The sequence below is a fragment of the Sorex araneus genome, chromosome 2, assembly GCF_027595985.1.
Source record: "Sorex araneus isolate mSorAra2 chromosome 2, mSorAra2.pri, whole genome shotgun sequence".
Classification (NCBI taxonomy): domain Eukaryota; kingdom Metazoa; phylum Chordata; class Mammalia; order Eulipotyphla; family Soricidae; genus Sorex; species Sorex araneus.
In genome coordinates this window covers 51,265,755-51,281,691 of record NC_073303.1, presented here as the reverse complement: position 1 = coordinate 51,281,691, position 15,937 = coordinate 51,265,755, and the positions used below count along the sequence as shown (strand labels likewise).

General features: G+C 65.7%; 2 protein-coding genes across 2 annotated transcripts; one reads left to right on the top strand and one right to left on the bottom strand.

The window, feature by feature from the left end:
- Positions 1-2,825: 2,825 nt before the first annotated feature.
- PDXK (pyridoxal kinase) lies at positions 2,826-10,897 on the top strand. Its single transcript, XM_055128458.1, has 11 exons — positions 2,826-3,003; positions 5,183-5,237; positions 5,528-5,632; positions 5,772-5,855; positions 6,084-6,130; positions 7,157-7,242; positions 7,631-7,676; positions 8,128-8,239; positions 9,365-9,501; positions 9,676-9,742; positions 9,816-10,897. Exons 1-11 carry the CDS (start codon positions 2,917-2,919, stop codon positions 9,926-9,928), a joined length of 939 nt encoding a protein of 312 aa, XP_054984433.1. The 5' UTR covers positions 2,826-2,916; the 3' UTR covers positions 9,929-10,897.
- A 524-nt stretch (positions 10,898-11,421) lies between these two features.
- CSTB (cystatin B) lies at positions 11,422-13,326 on the bottom strand. Its single transcript, XM_004602323.2, has 3 exons — positions 12,794-13,326; positions 11,759-11,860; positions 11,422-11,657 (listed from the first exon to the last, which is right to left on the bottom strand). Exons 1-3 carry the CDS (start codon positions 12,857-12,859, stop codon positions 11,529-11,531), a joined length of 297 nt encoding a protein of 98 aa, XP_004602380.1. The 5' UTR covers positions 12,860-13,326; the 3' UTR covers positions 11,422-11,528.
- Positions 13,327-15,937: the final 2,611 nt, after the last annotated feature.

Here is a 15,937-nt window from a genome sequence, read left to right as displayed (position 1 = left end):
CTGGGGAGGTGAGAGGGTGCGGGGAGCCGCCTCGAGGGCCGGAAGTCGCCAGCTACGGCAGAACAGGAGCCAGACCCACTGCTCACCGGGCGGGAGGGGACCTAAGCCAGAATGACACCACGGGGACTCTGGCGGGGAGAGCCCTTCACAGTGCCACGTGTCCCTCCCGCCTCAGTGTCCCTCAGTGCCATGTGTCCCTCCTGCCTCAGTGTCCCTCACAGTGCCGCACGTTCCTCCCACCTCAGCCCCTCACAGTGCCGTGTGTCCCTCCCGCTTCAGTCCCTCACGGTGCCGCGTGCCTCCTGCCTCAGTGTCCCCCACGGTCCCGTGTGTCCCTCCTGTCTCCCTCAGCAGACTATCACAACGCAACCAGCTGGGAAACTCCATTCTGTGCCCTTCTCTTGTCTCATGGTTGCCAGAAAGAAATACCGCAAGTGCTCTGGGGCTGGAGAGAGAGGACGGGGGGGTGGGGGCGCTTCCTCTGGCCGGGGCTCAGCCCCTGGCCTCCCATGGGGTCCCCCAAGCACGGTCCGCAGTGACTCCGAGCACAGAGCCAGGAGTGACTGAGCAGCACCGGGAGGCTCAGCAGCAAGCCCCTGCCAGGCTGCCCCTTCGGGCCCCGACCGTGGAGCCTGCCTCCTCCCCTAGACGTGTCCCCGTGACTGACGCCGCGTAGTCCAACTCGGTCCCGGCGTGCAGAAGGGCTAGAGTAAAGGGAGCGAGCGAGAGAGGAAAGTGCCTCTTCCTCTAGCCGGACCCCCGGACCCCTGCGCCCTGGGAAAGGCCGGGCCAGTGTCGGGCTGGTGGCGTCAGCTCCGAATGCCTACAGGCACCCTCAGCCCCGCTGAAGTCGGAGGCCCCACGGGGAGGAGAGAGATGGTCACTTTCTCCCGATCTGCCTCTGCCACCCAGGACGGGCTGGGAAGCCCAGGACGGATCAAGTCCGTGACGAGCCCCTGAAGGCCCCAGAGCCCCCCCAGGCCCCGAGCCTGTCCAGCCACGCCTGACGCCCGCCTGGTCTTCTCCGCTCGGGGCTGATTCCCACCTCCCGACTTCTCCTGGAGCCACGAGCTCAGGCTGGAGCGAGGGTTTGCTCCTGGCAGGAGAGTCGGCCCCAGGCCTGGCGCAGGGCTCGGGGGTTCCTGTCTTGTCTCGCAGAGGAGAGTTTCAGGAGCAGGCGAACAGTGAAGCGAACAGTCGGAGGGTTTTAGGAAGGGGACAGAGGGGGCGAGAGGGAGAGCAGCACGCCAGGGCGGGCCCGGCTTGGGCGGCATATGCACACACCTCTCTGCTCAGGGGTTTCTCCAACCTGCCCCACGTGAGGCTTCCTGACCAGGTAAGAGTCCGTTGCTAGGGTTGTTGCTAAGTTGGGCGCAGCCCATGAAACTCCTTCTCTTGACCTTTGTTCCTGCAGGATCTGTCCCAGGGCGGGTCCTGGCTTCCCGGGCCTGGGCTATCTGGCTAATCAGATGCAGGAATCCAGGGCCCTCTAGTTTCCCTCGGGTGGGGACGGTCTTATCAGGCTGTGGCTTCTGGCTTCACAAGGTGGGTCCGATCCGCCTCTGCCACCCGGGACCAGGGTTACGGGGTTCAGGAGTGGGTGAGCAGTGAAGTAGAACCGCTTTCATTCGGAGGTTTCTTTTTTTTTTTTGCTTTTTGGGTCACACCCAGCGATGCTCAGGGGTTACTCCTGGCTTTGCACTCAGGAATTACTCCTGGCGGTGCTTGGGGGACCATATGGGATGCCAGGGATTGAACCCAGGTCGGCCGCGTGCAAGGCAAACGCCCTACCCGCTGTGCTATCGCTCCAGCCCCTCATTCGGAGGTTGCGAAGGGAAGGAGGGAGCGAAAGTGGGAGAGTGGAGAGTCACGTGCCCAAGAGAGAGCCCCCCCCCCCCCCCCCCCCCGCCGTCCCAGTCCCCAAGGGCGAGAGACCCTCCCCGTGCCCGCACGAGGCGGGAGAGCATGAGCGTTCCCATCCCAAGAGGGGAGGTGCGGGCCACGCAGTGCTTGGCCACGTGGGCTTGGTGGCCCCTGGGCTGGGCGGCACCTGTGCCCTTCCTCCGTCCAAGTGGCCTTGGCGGGCTTCTCCGACCTGCCCTGGGGGGCTGCTGGCCAGGTCCGAGTATGTGGCTAAGGGGGTGGGGCTGGGCGAGGGGTGGTCTTCAGGGTTCCTGCTGGGGCTTCTGCCAGGGGCCCCGGTCCCCGCGGGGTCCCCGGCCGGCGCAGCTGTCCAGGAGGTCCGGCTGCGGCCCCCCGGGAAGGGCTGTGTCGCCGGGAGGGGCCTCCGGCCTCCCGCGCCCACCGGGAACCCGGGGCGCGCTGGACACTGGCCGGCCGGCTCGGAACCTCACGACCCTTCCGCAGTTTCCCCCTCCGGGGGGCGCCCTCCCTTCCCGGGTGGGGACCCCGCGTCCTGCACCCGGCCCGGCGCCTGAGTTCCCTCCCTGCCCGAGGTCTCGCGTCCTCGGGCCCCTTCAGAGCCCGGAAACGGCCCAATTTCCTTATTTCCCGAAAGTGCGTGGCCGAGCCGAGCGGGCGGGAAGGGACGGACCACCGGGGTCCGGAGGGGCCGCCCAAGGGGCTCGGACCCGGGCCGGGGCGGGGTGGGCGGGGCTGGTTCCGACCCACGGGGTTGGGGGGGGTTCGGACCCGCGGGGCGGGGGGAGCGGGGCTGGTTCCGACCCGCGGGGTTGGGGCGGGGGGAGGTTCCGACTCCCGGGGCTGGGGCGGTTCCGACCCGCGGGGCCGGGACGGGGGCGGTTCCGACCCGAGGCCCCGCCCCCGCGCTCCCGGGGCGTCCTGCGTCCGGCTGGCGCGTGCGCGGGAGGCGGGGCCGGGCCGGGCCGGGGCGGGACAGGCCGGGCCGAGCGGGCCGGGCGGGCGAGCGGACCGGGCCGGGCGGCGGACGGCGGCATGGAGCGGGAGTGCCGCGTGCTGTCCATCCAGAGCCACGTCGTCCGCGGCTACGTGGGCAACCGCGCGGCCGCCTTCCCGCTGCAGGTGGGTGACGTCACGGCGACCTTGGCCGCGCGCCCGCCGCCCGGGGTCGGGGGCCTGGCGGAGCCCAGGCGGAGCCCCAGCGCGGCAGGCCAGGACCCCGGTCGCCCCCCCGCACGCCGCCCCCGGGCTCCTCTCGGGGGCTACACGCGGCTGCGCTCAGGGCTGACTCCCGACTCAGTGCTCGGGGCTGACTCCCGACTCTGCTTGGGGCTCACTCCTGACTCAATGCTCGGGGCTGAGTCCTGGCTCTGTGCTCAGGGCTGACTCCTGACTCTGTGCTCGGGGGCTCACTCCTGGCTCTGTGCTCAGGACTCAGTCCCGACTCAGTACTCAGGACTCAGTCCCAGCTCTGTGTTTAGGGCTCACTCCCGACTCAGTGCTCAGGACTCACTCCCAGCTCTGTGCTGGGGCTCTCTGTGGCGGGCCGGCTGTGCTATCCCAGGCCCCTCCTCCCTCCTCTGTTGGACACTTCCTTCCCTGACCCTAAACCCCAGGGCGCAGGGCAGGACATTCCCCTGCAGAGAACTCTGTGGGGTGCCTGGGGCCGCCCCATCCAAGCGGCAGGTCTGGCCCGAGTGCTATGCGCCCAGGTGTCCCCCAGGGTGCAAGGCCCAGAGCAGCCTGGCCCCGTCCTGGGCCCCGAAACTCTGCATCCCGGCCCTCGCCAACAGTCAGGGCGGTGGCTGGGCAGCACGCGGGGGGCACGGGCGGCCCAGCCCCTCTCAGGGGCTGTTGTGGGGAGTGGGACTGTGTCCGTCCCGGCTGACCACGGAGCTTCAGGGCGGGCACTGCCCACGCTGTCCGCTGTGGAGGCCAGTCTGGTCTCTGGACTCTAGTCCAGGGCGTGTCTGGCGGGGTCTCTGGCCCCTGCAGCCGGGAGGGACAGGGCGAGCTGAGGACCCTCCTCACTTGCCTGCTGGCCAGCCCCTGACCCCTGGCCAGGAGCCCGGAACCTGGTGTCTCAGGGCGGGTGCGGGGCGGAAATGGCTCTCCGCCCTCCAGGCCCGCGGGGGGTGGTTTCAGCGCTGGACAGCTGGGAGTGGCCCCAGGACCAAAGGGAAAAGGGCCTTCTGTGCCTGCCCCGCCTCCCAGGGCGGCGGTGGCTCCTGCCTGCCCTTTGCTCTGGGCCGAGAGGCAGGTGCATACTGGGGTGTGTTCTGCACGTGTGCAAGCACACATGTGTGCACATGGCAGGCACGTGTGCGATCGTGTTCTGTGGTGTGGCCTCGTGCACACATGTGCATGTATGTGAGCGTGGGCCAGTGTCCCTATATCAGGGGGTGGGCACTGCGTGTGGGTGTGTATCTGCACACGCGTGTAGGCACACATGAGCAGCAGGGCCCTGGGGAGGGCACAAGCAGGGGCTCGGGGCGCCCCCAGAATACGCCCACGCAGCAGCCTGGGCTCCCTACCTGCACTGGAGGGTGGCAGGGGGGAAGTGCTGAGGGGAGGGAGAAGCCGGGCGGGGGAGGAGCACAGCGAGGAGGAGGAGGAGGAGGAGGAGGAGGAGGAGGAGGAGGGAGGGAGGGAGGGGGAGCGGGAAGGATGGGAAGGGGGAAGGGATCGAGGGAGGAGGGGAGAAGCAGGAAGAGGGAGGAGCACCCCTGCCGCTCTGCCCCAGCCTGGGCCCTGGCTCTTGCCTCAGAGTTGGGCCCCCCAGGGCCTCCCCCAGGGCTGGCAGACGTGGCAGCATGGAGGACAGCGGGGCCCCGGGATGCCCCAGGCCCTGCCCCACGAAGGCGCCCGTGCCGGCCACACCTGTGGCTCCGGCAGGGCCCAGTGCCAGTGAGATGCTGGCTCTGGGCTGCCGGCCACCGGGCGGAGAGCGGCACCTCTTCACCCAGGCTGGGCGTTGGGGGGCGCCGGCTCCCTGGGGGTGCCCAGCCCGAGCGCTGCGGCTGGGGAGGCAGTGGAAGGGGGTCCGGGCCTGGGGCTCGTGTTTTCCCAGGGACAACCGCCCTGTCTGCCGGTGCTCCGGGACCAGCGGACTCCTTCCTGCACCCCCACTCAGGGGCTACAGCCTGTGGCAGGAGCTGGTGACCCCAGGGGAGGGCCAGAGCTGGGTGGGGAGCCACCCCTTCTCCCGCCCCTCCTCACCCCTCCTCGGCTGGGGTGCTGGGTGCCGCTGGGGTCCAAGCGGGGGTCCGGCCCTCACTGGCCGCTGCCTGCTGTCCCGCAGGTGCTGGGCTTTGAGATCGACGCGGTGAACTCCGTCCAGTTCTCCAACCACACGGGTGAGGCGGGCTGAGTCCCCCCGCGGCCCCTGGGGGCTCCAGGCTGCTGCACCCCCACAGCCCGCCGAGCTGAGCTCGTGCCGGGAGCAGGCCTGGGGTCGGGAGGGGCACAGGAGGGAGAGGCGGGTGAGGCGGGAAGCGGCGTCTCTCCCCTTCTGACAGGCTCCGGGGCAGGAACAGCCCCGAGCAGGGGGCCTTATCAGGCCTCAGGCTTTGCCTGAGATGCCGGGACCCTCCCCCCCGTGCGGTGCCGTGGACTGGCTGAGTGCGGGTGCCCGTGTCTGCCGCAGGGTACGCACACTGGAAGGGGCAGGTGCTCACCTCGGGGGAGCTGGATGAGCTCTACGGGGGCCTGCGGCTGAACCAGGTGAACCAGTACGACTACGTGCTCACAGGTGGGTGCACGGGCCTGCCCGAGACATGAGCCCATGGATGGGGGGACTTGACGCTCCTGTCTCCGTGTGGTTGTCGTTTCCTGTGGGGCGTGGGGTCCTGCCTGGGTGGTTCTGGGGCTGTGACCGCTCACCCCCACAGGGTACACTCGGGACAAGTCCTTCCTGGCCACGGTGGTGGACATCGTGCGGGAGCTAAAGCAGCAGAACCCCAGGCTGGTCTACGGTGGGTGTCGCCCTGCGGCCCTCTGGAGTGCGGGGGGAGGGCAGCAGCGGGTACAAGGGGGGCTCTGTGCCGACTGGGGCCCGCGGTGCTCAAGGCGGGGATGCTGAGGAAGCCCCGGGCTGTGCGCTCCTGAGTGCGGGTCACCTGAGGCCGGGTGCTGGTCTGCTCTCCGTTGGCCGGTCTCTAAGACCCCAGGGCCACCGCTCACGGTCCTTTGTGTCCCCACAGTGTGTGACCCAGTGATGGGGGACAAGTGGGACGGCGAGGGCTCCATGGTGAGTGGCCTGCATGGGGGCAGCTGGGCCTGGCGGGTGGGCACACACACACACAAACACACACTCACACACACAGGTAAGTGGCCTGCGTGGGGGCAGCTGGGGGCTGGTGGGCACACACACATACACACACACAGGTGAATGGCCTGCGTGGGGGCAGCTGGGGCCTGGGGGGCACGCGCGCGCGCACACACACACACACACACACACACACACACACGTGTGTGCCGGGCTCAGGGCCAAGCCCGGCTGCCCGCGGACAGGACCGACTGCCCAGAACCAGTGGCTGGCAGAAGGCGCAGAACCGCCCTGGTCAGGTGTCCAGCTGCCGCCCTCTGCGGGCTGGGCTTGCCCCACCCGAGGGCCCGAGTTTCCGGGACGACGTCTCTGCAGTGGGCTTTCTCCAGGGCCTCTCGGGGCGGGGGGGGGAGGGCAGGGACGGGGTTCCAGGACCTCGGGCGCGTTCGGGCTGAAAGGCCCCACAAGCTGCCCATCGCCCAGCTCCACCATCTCCCTGCTCCTGACATACGTGTGTGCACTCACCCGTGCACTCACATGCACGTACACGTGCACATTCGCACTCATTTCCGCGCACAGACGTGCATATACACGCCGTGCAGGTGACAGGTCTTCTGGAGAGGGACAGGGCGGGAACATCCTCCAGAGTCGCCTTCTGCTCTGGCTGCGTGTCCCACTGACCCTGCGCTGACCTGACCAGGGGCTCCTCCCCCCTTCCCATCCCTCCTCACGCCTCCTTTCCCTCCCCCCGCCCCCCTCCTGGCCCTCCCTGGCTCTCAGCGCATGCAGGACCCTGCCCGACTGTCACTGTCCTGGGCTCTGGCTGAGCACAGCCATGAATCACCTGAGGGGGCCTGGGTTTACCCCAGCACCACAGGGACCTCCCCCAGTCCATAATCCTCAGGCGCTGGCCCTGGGGACCCCCGGCCCTGCTCGGGCCCTTGCTGCATGCTGGATGCGGGCAGGGTACTGGTGCCCTCAGCCTGACCGCTGCCCTCCTGTGCCCAGTACGTGCCTGAAGACCTGCTGCCCGTCTACAGGGACAAGGTGGTGCCCATGGCAGACATCATCACCCCCAACCAGTTTGAGGCCGAGTGAGTGCGCTGGGCGGGCCGCGGGCGCCCTGCACAGCCCCCCAGACCTGCAGGCGCCCGGCCAGCACAGCCCAGGGGGTTCAGGGCTCCTCCGCGTCTGCTGTTGCGTCTTGGCTGGTCCCGGGAGGCTGGGGTGCGGCTGGGGTCACTCGGGGACTCCCTGAGCAAGTCCATCTGCATGGGTCTCTCCGCTGACCTGCTGTGTTGGGGGGACCCTGGACTGTGTTGGGGTGTCCGTCACTGGGGTGGGCCTGGCTTGGTGCCACGGGAGCTGCTCATCCCCAGGACCCACCCTTCACCAGCCTGGCAGGCGATGGCCACAGGCAGAGCAGGTGGCCCGTGTCCCCTGGGGGACCGGAAAGGGGCTCATCTCCTCCCTCTCTGCCAGGCTCCTGAGCGGCCGGAAGATCCACAGCCAGGAAGAGGCTCTGCAGGTAAGGGGCCTCTCGGGGACCGCCCAGGGCAGGGCTGGCCAGGGGAGGGCCGGTTAGCTGCAGGGCAGGGCTGGTTATCTTAGATTAGGACTGGTTAACTATGGGTTAGGGCTGGTTTGCTTAGGTTAGGGCTGGTTAACTGAAGCTTAGAGCTGGTTGGCTGCAGGTTGGGGCTGGTTAACTGCAGGTTGGGGGTGTTGACTGCAGGTTAGGGCTAATTAACTGCAGGTTGGGGCTGGTTAACTGCAGGTTGGGGCTGTTGACTGCAGGTTAGGGCTAATTAACTGCAGGTTGGGGCTGGTTGACCTGCAGGGCAAGGCTGGGGGAGCTGGACGGCAGTGCAGCCCGTTCGTGTCCCCGTCTCCGCCCCTCTGTGGGTCCCTTGGGGTGGGTGGGACCCCACTGTGGGCACTGGGGGAGTGGGAGCTGCTGAGCTCCTGCCCGTGTGCAGGTGATGGACATGCTGCATTCCATGGGCCCCAACACTGTCGTCATCACCAGCTCCGACCTGCCGTCCCCGCGGGGCAGCGAGTACCTGACGGCACTGGGCAGTCAGCGGATCCGTGAGTGCCCCAGATGGGCCTGTGCAGGGGGCTCAGGCACCACGCCCACCGCGGGCACACTGGAAGCACCAGGAACAGCCCAGCAGAAGCCCAGCCTGGGGACAGGGGACCCCCCAGCCCGCCACAGGCACAGCACAGACACGGAGCCCCTGCTGCCCCCGCAGCAGACCCCCCGGCCTTGGCCTGTGAGCACACACGCTCACCCACACACGACACCCACACACGTCACCCACACACGACACCCACAGTGTCTGAGAGGCCTTCGCCATTGTTTTGGGGTGTTTGTTTTTTTTGGGGGGGTCACACCCGGCCATGCACAGGGGTTACTCCTGGCTCTGCACTCAGGAATTACTCCTGGCAGTGCTCAGGGGACCATATGGGATCCTGGGAATCGAACCTGGGTCAACCGCATGCAAGGCAAATGCCCTCCCCACTGTGCTATCGCTCCAGCGCCTTTTTGGGGGCGGCGGGGGGCTTGTTTTTATTTTTGGGCCACACCTGGTGATGCTTAGGTCAGGGGTTACTCCTGGCTCTGCACGCAGGAATTACTCCTTGCGGTGCTCGGGGGACCATACGGGATGCTGGGGATCGAACCCAGGTCGGCTGCGTGCAAGGCAAACGCCCTACCCGCTGTGCTATCGCTCCAGCCACCACCGCCCCCCCCTTTTTTTTTTGCAGGGCCAGGATGGAACCCAGAGGGACCCCACAGAGAAAGTGCTCAACGACTGAGCACCTTGGTACACGCAGTGTCCACATGCAGACAGGCACATGTGCACACTGACCCACCTTGGTACATGCAGCCCCCGCGCAGACAGGCACACATGTACCCTCACCTACCTTGGTACACCCAGTGCCCACACGCAGACAGGCACACATGCACCCTCGCCCACCTTGGTACACAGTGTCCACACACGGACAGGCACATGTGCACACAGCACGTGCACACAGGCAGGTGCTCATCACCTCCCCATGACCCCAGGGTTCCCGAGGCTCTAGGTACCTAGGGGCTCCCGGCAACAGAATGTGGGACCTCCTGGATAGGCCGGCTGGGTGCATGCAGTAGCAGGAGGACAGGCTTGCAGGGCCGAGGGTTAGGGTCCCACCTCCTACGTACTCTGACCCCAGGGAACCCTGATGGCTCGGTGGTGACGGAGCGAATCCGCATGGACATACACAGAGTGGACGCTGTCTTTGTGGGCACCGGGGACCTCTTTGCCGCCATGCTCCTGGCCTGGACACACAAGCACCCCAACAACCTCAAGGTCAGAGGCGCCTGGGGTCAGGCTAGCCCAGCTGGACTCCGGGTCACCTTCAGTGTCTGGGCCTTGGCTAGTGAGGCCTGAGCACTTCCCGTCGCTCCTGTCAGGGCCTGCCGGGGGTGGGGGCAGCAGACCCGGAGGCCCCTGCCTGTTGCTCACAGCCCGTCACTCCCGCAGGTGGCCTGCGAGAAGACCCTGTCGGCCATGCACCACGTCCTGCAGCGGACCATCCAGTGTGCCCAAGGTAACGCATGCAGGGCTTGGGGGAGGTGCGGGGGTCCCACCGGAGGCCCGCCCTCATGCCCGCCCCCCTTCAGCCCAGGCGGGGAAGGGGCAGAAGCCCAGCCCTGCGCAGCTGGAGCTGAGGATGGTGCAGAGCAAGCGCGACATCGAGAGCCCCGAGATCGTGGTGCAGGCTGCCGTGCTGTGAGCCGCCCCTGCACCCGTGACGTCGGTCCCGGAGCCACGGTGATGCAATCCCTCTCGTGCGTGTCCAGCGTCGCCGGTGTCCACCATGCCGTGCCGCCCTGCTTCCTCCACCAGCCAACGACCCCAGATGCGTGTTGAGACTGCGCCCACCCCGCAGACCCGTGTCTGCCCGCCGCCCCTCCGCAGGTCGTGCCGAGGGCCGTGTCTCTGCAGTCCCTGTCCCTTACCGTGCTCCCCGGGGCTCTCACGTGGGTGGCGTCAGGCAGATCTCCCTGACCAGGGGTGACTGCTCAGCCACGTGAGGTCCCATGTGAGGTTTTTGTCTCTGCTTTCCTGCTGAGCCCTTCCCGAAGGGCGGGGGACAGCGTGGCCTGTGGGGTTCCTCACCCACCAGAGAGTGACAGGACAGCTTCAGCCTGCCAGGGGCCACACACCGCAGGTGGCCTGCTGCTGGGCGGGGACGCTAGGGCGACACCGTCCTGTGTGGCCCCAGCGAGACTCCCCTCACTCTGGGCTTTGGTCCTGCACCCCCCACCACCCCACCCCAGCAAGCAGGGACCTGGGGCTTCCTGGAGCCTGTGATGTGCAGGGTCCCGTGGGTGGGGCTCTGGGGACCCTGTCTGACATTCCAGTTGCACACGGCGCTGTGGCAGCCTGGGGTCCGAGCATACACCTGCCCACAGGGCCTGGATTCTCCCAAGGAAACCCCTTGTCCCAGGTGGTGGGTTTTGACACAGGTTGGGGCCAAATTGTAAACAGTCTTCTCTCTCGCTGCTTACGTGCGTTCTGGAGCAAGGGCGCCTCTGCCTGCTGCTAGCACACGATCCTGCCCGTCCGCCCGCCCTCCCGCTGCCCGGCAGACCCACGTCACTGCTCTCCTGCTGGTTTTCTAACTCAGTTTCTCAGTCCTCGCGTCATGCTCGTAAGGTGACTGCTGCCTATCCATCGTGCAATACACGTCAGTGATACACACGCGTGTCCTGTGCTTGGGGGGCGGGGTCCTGTCCCAGGGAGAGGGCGGTGGCCAGTGAGAGGGGGTCTGGGGTGAGGCAGGACAGCGTGTGGCGAGTCTCAGACCACGCTCCTGCTGACCAGATGCTCCCCTGACCTCGGCTCCTCTGCCCGCCCAGGGAAGCTGCCACAGCATCACAGGCCCAGAGGCTGCACAGTTCACAAGAACAGCCTCAGGCCTGAGTGCCGAGAGGGCCTGGAGCCTTCTGGAAACCAAAAGCATCATCACAAGAAGCCCCTTACCAAGGGCAGCCCCGTGACCGTCTGCGTGCTTGTATCCTGGGCCCTGTTTACCACAATGCTGTGGCAGGGCCAGGGGACAGGACAGCTTCAGCCACGTGAAGTGGGTGCATGTCAGCAGGATCCCAGGGCCTGTCCAGAGGGGGAGAGGGCTGCCAGCGGCTCCAGGGACAGGGGCCACTGCACCGTCACCACCAACCACACATGTTGGGACTGTGGCCTCAGACAATGAAACACTCTCACTTATTTGCAGAAATTTAAAAAATAGGTATTTCGAGGGAACACAGCATCAGAGTGACTCGGAGTGGGTCACATGGCGGGGGCAGGGCCTGATTCTGCTGCGGCTGCACCTAGAAGTAGGTCAGCTCATCGTGCCGGGCTTTGCTTGTCTGGTAGCTGGACAGGACCAAGGGCTTGTTCTCGTGCGGGAGGCTCTGGAACACTCGGAGATGTGCGAACTCGTCCTCGTCCACCTGAACCTGGAGGGGGGGGCAGGGACAGCTGACGCCTGGCCACTGGCCACAGCAGAGCCTAGGGCCTCCCCGTGTGTACATGCGCCTTTAGGCCGCCCTGGGCGTACCTTGATGAAGTAGTTCCTTCCAGCCACCACCTGGGACTTGTACTCCACGGCCTTAAAGGTGCTGAATTTCCGGTTCTCCTTCTCCTCCAGCTGGGCCCTGACCTGGAGGGAGAGCGTGTGGTGGTGCTGGGCGCAGGGTCCCCCCACGGGTATGATTCAGCACACATGTCTGTACCCGCTTCTGTTAGCACATCCAGTTCGTTTCAAAATCGAGTGATTTGTTTGTTTTTGGGGCCACACCCAAGCTGTGCTCAGGGCTTCCTCCTGGATCAGCCCTAGCATGTTTGGGGGACCAGACAGACCCAGGTGGGCTGTGGGCAAGGCAAAGCCTCCCACTGAGCTACCCTCTAGCCAGGAATCAAGCCTTTAGTGGAATTCACAGGGCAGAGAAGCTCTCCGGGGCGGGAGGGTTTCTAGGGTGGATTCCCAGGAACCTGAACTTCCTGTGCCTGTGTGCTGCCGGCACAGGCCCAGGGGAGACCACAGTCTGGCTGGGTGGAGACCTGGTGACCCCCCGGCGCTGCCGGGACACCGTCCCTGGCCCAGCTGGCTGCAGGGGGGCTGGGCTGCCTCGGGTGGGGGGAGGGGGAGGGAGGGGGTGAGAGGAGGCCGGACTGTCCCTGCCTGAGCTGAGCGCCACGAAACCCTGCGGGCCAGGCCTGCTGGCCACGGGCCTGAGCTGGCAGCTGAGTGCTGTCCACTTGGGCGACTTGTCACCTGGGGTCCTTCACGGAAGGGGACATGATCCAGGGGGTAAACTGAGGCTGGCTGCAGACAGGCCCCTGCCCGTCCCCTGTCCCTGGGATGGGGTGGGGGAGCACAGACAGGAAAGGGGATAGAAGTGTGGGGCAGATGTGGGGGACTCAGCCCACGGCGCTGGGCATGCACTCCCGGGCTCCCCCCCCAGTACTCAGGGAGGGGAGGCTGGGCAGGACCGGGACTCCCGGCCCCTAGGATCCCCCCAAGTAACGGGCAGCTGGTGTCTTCTGGCTCGACGGGGTCTGGGCACGAGACCCACCCGGCGGTCGCGCCTACCTGGTCGGCGATGGCCTGGGTGTCGGGGGTGGCGGGCTGCGTGGCGGTGGGGGCCCCGCACATCATGGTGGCGGCTGGCGCGGTCTGTCGCGGGCTCCGGGACGCGCTGGACCACCCGGCGCCGCCGCCCCGCCCCGCCCGCCTGCGGCGCGGTCACGTGGGCGCGGTCATGTGGGCGCAGTCACGTGGGGCCCCGCCCTTACGGCCCGGCCCTGGCTCTGTGCTCAGGGCTCACTCCTGGGGGGACTCCGGGGACCCCGTGGGTCGCCGGGGTTCGAACCTGGGTCCGCCACGTAAAGGCAAGCGCCCCCCGCCGCCCGGCTCCCGCCTCGCTCTTTCCGACGCAGTGGGCGGGAGGGCGCAGTGCCCGGCGGCACCTCCCTGGGCGGCTGCTCCAGCTCGGGGTCTTGGCTGCGCTCAGGCCTCTGCGCCCCGCGAGCACTGTCCCCAGCGCACAGGCCCCTGGCTCTGCCCTCTGGGTGCTGGAGGCAGCCCCGCTCACGGCGCCCGGCTCGGCCACTCGGGCCGCCTTGCCGCAGGACTGAGGTCTGGGCCCTCCGCCAGGCTGCCCGAAGGTCCCGCCCACAGCAGGGCAGAGGCCGCGTCTGCAGGTGTCGGTGTCCCGGTGCTGTGACTCAGCCCCGCGCCAGCCACGTCCTCCTCACGGAGCAGCTGCTGCTCTGGCGCCCGCGCTCCCGGCTCCTGCCCGAACACGCGGCGCCCTGGCCAGAAAGCGACACACGGGGCTGTGCGCTGGGGACACGGCACAGGGCTGGGGCCTGCGCCCTGGGTCCCCACCCCCAGAGTCCTGAGCACTGCCAGGGGCCCATCCTCGGCCTTCCCCGGGGACCCCAGCCTGGGGGGCTGAATCACCTGGAGGCCTCCCGAGCACGCTAGTGGGGGCCAGCTTCCCCCACCGAGTCGGAAGGGGGAGAGAACTGGCTCTGCGGGAACCCCGGGTTCGGTCCCCAGCACTGCAGGGTCCTCGCTGCCCCAAGCACCACAAGTGGCCCCCAGACCTGAGCCTGCTGAGCCTGGAGTGTGGCCCCAAATGAAATAGGGAGGGGCGGGGGGAGAGGAGAGAGAACAGGAGGCAGGGGAGAGAGAAAGGTCTGCCTACACTTTACTACTGAAAATGCCCGTTTCTGAGCTGGACAGTACATGGGTTTAGAGACTTAGGATTTTTTTGTTCTTTTTGGGCCACACCCACTGATGCTCAGGGCTTACTCCTGGCGGTGCTGGGAGACCATAGGGATGCTGGGGATTGAATTTGGGTTGGCCGCATGCAGGGCCAACACCCTCCCCACTGTACTATCGCTCCGGCCCCAATAATTTTTTTTTCTTTTTGGGTCACATCCGGGGATGCTCAGGGGTTACTCCTGGCTCTGCATGCAGGAATTACTCCTGGCGGTGCTCAGGGGGACCATATGGGATGCTGGGAGTCAAACCCCTTGCACGGGTCGGCCACGTGCAAGGCAAACACCCTACCCACTGTGCTATGGCTCCAGCCCCAAGGATTTTTTTTTTAAGCAAAGAAAAATAATCTCTTGTTTTGGGGCCACACCCCGCATGCTCAGGCCTTACTCCTGGCTCTGCACTCAGGAATCATTCCTAGCTGGCTCAGGGGACCAAGTGGGGTGCCAGAGATTGACCCTGGGTTGGCTTAGTGCAAGACGAGTGCCCTACCCACTGTATTATCACTCTGACTCAAAATAATTTTTATATAAAAGAAGTTTAGAGACATGTGGAGGGAGAGAAGCCAGCACTTCAATCCTGCTCTTAGAAGCCAGAAGCCAGGCACAGGCAGGGGCGGGACAAGGCAGGGGGCCTCAGCAGCCCCTGAGGGAACTGCGTCCTGGCTCCCCTTGTTCACTAGTGGCCGCCCAGGGCCCCAACCCAATGCACAGCCTGGCCCTGGCTAAGGGGTCCCCGAAGAAACCCTGGGTGCTAACCTGCTCTACTGCTTGAACTGTCACCCCATGGCCTCTCCCTGCACCTGGCACATGTCTGTGGGCTACTTCCTGGGTGCTGACTCATGCTTGTGTCTGAGTAGATCACAGCTGGGGTCCTTCTAGCACCTAGGGTGGGCCTGGAGTGAATGAACTGGTGGGGGTCCCATTACAGAATCCCGTTGTTTTCTCAAGATGACGCCCGTGACAGAAGCGGGTGCGGGGGGGGGGAGTGTTACACTGGGAATCAAAATAAGGAAAGAGACCACTCTCAGGATGCAATAGCAAGGAATTTTACAGCTAGCTCGAGGTAGGGTACAAGTCCCCACCGGTGCAACGGCTTTAGAAGCTTCAGGACGAGGACCCCGACTCTAGTTTCAGCAGACATTATATAGCATATGGTTATGTAAGTTGCACATACTCTGTGGTCTAACAGCCCTTATTCTTGGCACACAAGCTGCTGATATGGCACACGGTGGCTGGTCATGCCCACTGCTGGGTCCCAAGGTTTGTCTTGTGATGACTGTCTTATTTTGAGGAAATTGCAACTGCCCGTCCCCAAGACTGGGACCTAGTTAATTTAAAAACTGTTAGCAGCCTGTCATGTTTCTTCTGATAGTGTAACCCCCAGGCCTTGTGTTTGAAAGCACATTCTTTCAGGAGAGTATAGGCCCTGCAGGCGGGAGGCCTGGCCACAGCACCTGGCCCCAGCCCACTGCACTGCCGCCTCCTGAAAAACCCCGCCAACAGGTGTTTGAACAAAGACCCCAAACCTTAATTCCAAAGAAGGAGTGGAGGTGTTCTAGGCGAGTTTTCCCAGCACACCCAGAGGCTCCTAATCTAGGGTGTGAGGCCAAGAAAGAGCCTCGCATGTGCCATAACTGACTGCACTTCTGCAAAACAAGCCGTAGGCCTAAGTTTCTGTCCCCAACCCCACCCCTACACACAGCCCCGGAAAAAAAAATTTCCTGAGACTGTCCTTGGCCAAAGCTGGAAATCCCCTAGACGCCTCGAGCCAGGCCTGTGATAAACAGGGTGTCTCTGGGCACAGCAGGTGGGCATGAGCAGTTAGCCACAGACTTGTGACTGCTTCATCACAATTCCTGGGAAAACTGCCAACATCGCTTATGTGACAATATGCCATATAACGTTCCTGGGAACTTGGGCCGGGGGTCCTTGTCCAGACTCCACTGCG

Bases quoted from the DNA above. Each gene is read 5' to 3' on its own strand.
- CSTB (XM_004602323.2), bottom strand. From the start codon at position 12,859: ATGATGTGCGGGGCCCCCACCGCCACGCAGCCCGCCACCCCCGACACC. The intron at 11,861-12,793 runs GTAGGCGCGACC...CTCTCCCTCCAG, and splicing joins CCCAGGCCATCGCCGACCAG to GTCAGGGCCCAGCTGGAGGA. The intron at 11,658-11,758 runs GTACGCCCAGGG...CCCCCCCTCCAG, and splicing joins GAAGGAACTACTTCATCAAG to GTTCAGGTGGACGAGGACGA.
- PDXK (XM_055128458.1), top strand. From the start codon at position 2,917: ATGGAGCGGGAGTGCCGCGTGCTGTCCATCCAGAGCCACGTCGTCCGC. The intron at 6,131-7,156 runs GTGAGTGGCCTG...TCCTGTGCCCAG, and splicing joins GGGACGGCGAGGGCTCCATG to TACGTGCCTGAAGACCTGCT. The intron at 7,677-8,127 runs GTAAGGGGCCTC...GCCCGTGTGCAG, and splicing joins GCCAGGAAGAGGCTCTGCAG to GTGATGGACATGCTGCATTC.